The following is a 3,947-nucleotide window of genomic DNA, read 5'->3' as shown; positions in this document are numbered from 1 at the left end:
TAAAACCAGATATGTATATTCAGGATAAGGAGATGATAAGATTTATTACTGCATTGCCCGCCTACGAGAGAATAAGGGAAAATATGGGGATTTTGCGGGAGAAAGTAAGGGTTCTGAACGAGGTTGCAAACAATCTTGAAAAAGCAGGAGTTTACTCTCTCCAGCAATGGGATGAATTCACAGACAAGGAGAGTATTCTTTTAATGGCAAGGGGGATTCTGAATGCAGCTCTTAATATTGCAAAGGAAAAGGGGTTTGTTTCTCAGGATGCTACATCTGTGGTAATGGAAGGTGTATATGAATCTGTGTATAATGCGACATGGCACTATGTGCAGGGTGTTGGTGGTAGGGGATTCGGTATGCAAGTGAAAGAGGGCCATCCACCGCAACTGTGGACAGATGATGAGGTGATGAAGGGTTCTGCAGAGGATGATAATGATTATGAGAAACCCGAGGATGGACGTCTGGAGTTGATGGTGTTCACCTCTGAGAAAGGATGGTCATACACAGAGTTCAGTATGAATAAGAGCTGCGATATTTATGTTAACAAGGAGGTGATGCGTGTATGGTATAAAATTCTAGAGAATCTGGATAAGTATTTTGGCAATAATGTGGATGCTATTAAGGAACTCACTCCATATGTGTTAATTGGAACACCTGGAATTGGCAAGTCCTTTGCAGCTGGTTCATTCCTCCTCTATCAACTGTTGCATTACAATGCAAAAAAACTCCCAGTGGTTGCGTGCTTCATTAGAGGTGGGGCCTATCTGTTTGAAAAGAAGAATGATGGTGGAAAGGTTACTTGGTACGAAGGAGAAGAAAAGGCAGTAAGTGTTGTAGGGAATTTCTTTAAACGAGGTGAAGAAAATAAAGAAAAAAGAGGATACATAATCTATGATGTGGATGAGAAAAGTAGAGGACCACCGACCCGACTGCCTCCTTCAGGATGGGGCATGATTGTGATATCATCCCCAAATGAGGAACAGTATAAAGGATGGAGGAAGCAAAAAGGGGCTTATCGAATCGTCATGAATTGTCCAACTGTGCGTGAAATCAAGGCCATATGTGCATGGGAAAAGCGCAACCAATCCAAAGAACTTAAAAACCATTGGAAGGAAATAAAGGAACGTATTAATAATATTGGGCCACTTCCACGTCATATTTTTGATGATGGTATGTATCGTGATCGGTGCAATGAAGTGAAAGATACGTTGGATCTCATTAACGAATCCAATATTACAGAGTACAAAAATATCCTCAGAGGTATTGGTGAATGGAAAGATAAGAGTCCATCCCATAAACTAGTAAAAATATACCGTGTTGTCATTAATTGTCGCGATGTCCCAAGGAATAAGCCGATTACCGTTGCTTTGGGCGATCAGATAGTTGCTAGAGTGATTGTGTTTTTGAAGTCCCCTGTTCTGAATATGGTTTTCACCGACAAGGGTGTGATCATTGCCGAAGGTTTTCAACGGTATGGTGTTAATGCTTTTACAGATAAAAATTTTGTGACTGCACTTAGTGAAGTACTGCAAATAATTCAACCACCTAAAGGTCGAGTGAGTCAGCAGAGTGTTCTACAACGGAGAGATTTGATTACGTTTGCTAGTGATGGGTATCTCTCCTTTCCCACCAGTATAAAAGATGAGAAGAGGAGGATAGAGTACAATATGCTTTACCATCCTTCTATATCTAATTTCCCTCTGGTGGATGCTTTCTACTTTGTGAAATCCCCAGAGGGAACGGTTACACTGATTGGTATACAAGCGACAACTGCCACAATACATGAAACCACAGTTACTGCAGTAATTGAATTCAATAAATATCTTAAAAATTGTTTTTCTGATTGGACTGATGTTTCCAAGGAAGTATCGTGGGAGATCATTTACATACAACCCTATGGCACTGATGAGAGGAGACAAATAAAAAAATGGCAGGGATGTACTTTGAATGAATCAGGAAACTATAATCTCGAGGAACGGGAGGTTACTGCCAAAATCTGGAATGAAAAGGTAAATCAGTATCAGGTGGACATGTCGCCAACAATGATTGTATGGCTTATTGAGGCTTTAATGGCGATGTATTAAAGAAGGAAATAAAACGAAAGAAGAAGGAAAAAAAAAAAAATACGACAAGAAGTGTTTATTTCAACTGAAATATGTTTTAATTCCAGAAATATTAGTGAAATAAAGTATTCCTTTGACATGTTTTTTTTTTTTTTTGTAGTATGAGTTTAAGGGTAAAATAAATATGCCGTATGGTCTCACAAAACAATGACTAACTGTTCGGTGTATCGCCCATTTATAATTTCTGTTTTATTTTAGGACAAAATACAAATGACAACATATATTAATTTTTGATTTCGTTGAGTTTTTAAAATTATTTTCAGGGTGGATGGGATTGGAAAAAGGAACGTTCTAATGTTACGCTTGGTAAAAAATAATAATAACATATTACGTTTTCTTAGTTTGTGTATGTGTGGGTGTTGTCGTTTGGGGTTTGTTGCTTTGAAAAATCCACTCAATACGTCCTTCTTTTTGTTGCGCGGGGTGGTGGGTTAAAATGGGCTCTCAGCATTTCCTTTTCATCAGTATTAATTGCGAATTGGCGGTCGGGAATCCTTTCTAGTTTTTAATTAAAATTCAATGGGGAGCAAAAACACAACGGGAAAGTACTAGGTGCTTCTTTTTTTTTTTGTTTTACTGCTCTGCCCAAATGATAAATTTATTGCTTTGATGGGGGAGAAAATTATCAAAATACAAAAGATATTCTCACTCTGCATGGCGGGAAAGTGTTGCAAACTATTCTGTTGCCTGCCGCTCCCCAGGGGGATCTCTCTTAAAACAAGGGGAAAACCAATAAAAATATTTTTCTGTTTCTCTCTTTGTTTTTTCTTGCACTTTTTAGGCCCGGCAAAGAAGAAGGTAAATTACATTAGGTATACTTTTACTGGGTATGCTTTCGTTGCGCCTTGAATCCTTTGGAATTCCAATGGAAATTATGAAGAAAAGATGAGGAACTGTTGGGGGTTTGGCTCCCCTGCTGGTTTTATTTATTCTTCTTCTGGTGTTGGATGTTGTTTGGCTTCCTCACTCTTTTTTTGGCGCTGTTAATGAATGGGGTGTGTGGCGGATGGCCGTTGTTCTCTTCCCTCAGTGGAATTTCAAAAGGGTGACGCCGTGATGATTCAAACGCGGATTGTTCAAAGAGTTTGGGGAATGGATCCCATTCTCCTTCACGGTGTCGCTCTTTATTGTTGGGCGTGGTGTGCGGGTTAGTATTGGCTGGCAGATCAAACCCCCAGCAAACAATAAAAAAAAAAGATAAATGGAGAAAACCAAAATAATACGAAAAGCATGGGGTTTGGGAATTGGGGGTTGTGAAATAAATGAAAATAAACGCGCAAAAAACACAAAACGGACACGCACCTCGCGGTCCCCAACGGCAAAGGAACTTCCCAACGACGCGCGTGATGGGCAGTGGGCTTTCCCACGAGCGTGGCTCTGGGGAACAAGAGCGTCAGAGGGGAATTGTTTTCTGTTAAGGGTGATGTGGATTTTGAGTGGGAAAATTTGTAGAGGGAAACAATTATCGTAATTTATTTGTTTTATATATAAACTCTGAAAGGGCAAGCGGATATGATCGCATTTGGTTTGCTGCTACGCTAATGTCTATCTCTTGCTCTCATGTTTTTTCTGTATTACCACACAAACTGATAGTCTAGGTCTTTGTTTCGGTTGTTTCTCGTTTTTGATTCAATCGAGATCGTTCTTTTCGCGCCCTCCCACCGCATCCCTGTAGATTTTTTTATTTTATTTCATTTTTACTTTTTTACCCAGTTAACCGGCATGCGCTGCTGGAGTGTCCCGAAACCATGGGCGCAGTCTTTGCCGCGTTGTCTTCCGGCCTCCGATCATGAGACTGTCCTTCACCTCATACAAATGAGC

General features: G+C 40.0%; 1 protein-coding gene across 1 annotated transcript; it reads left to right on the top strand.

Annotated features, from left to right (window-relative positions):
- Positions 1-2: 2 nt before the first annotated feature.
- Positions 3-2,087, top strand: TM35_000721000 (retrotransposon hot spot (RHS) protein; the record flags this gene model as incomplete). The annotated part of the gene is made up of 1 exon (XM_029031222.1): positions 3-2,087. A coding segment is annotated over one exon (2,085 nt), but the record flags the coding sequence as incomplete, so codon positions are not given.
- Positions 2,088-3,947: the final 1,860 nt, after the last annotated feature.

Source organism: Trypanosoma theileri (assembly GCF_002087225.1).
Source record: "Trypanosoma theileri isolate Edinburgh chromosome Unknown TM35_Tth_72_V1, whole genome shotgun sequence".
NCBI lineage: Eukaryota > Euglenozoa > Kinetoplastea > Trypanosomatida > Trypanosomatidae > Trypanosoma > Trypanosoma theileri.
This window is presented reverse-complemented; position numbering and strand designations above follow the sequence as displayed.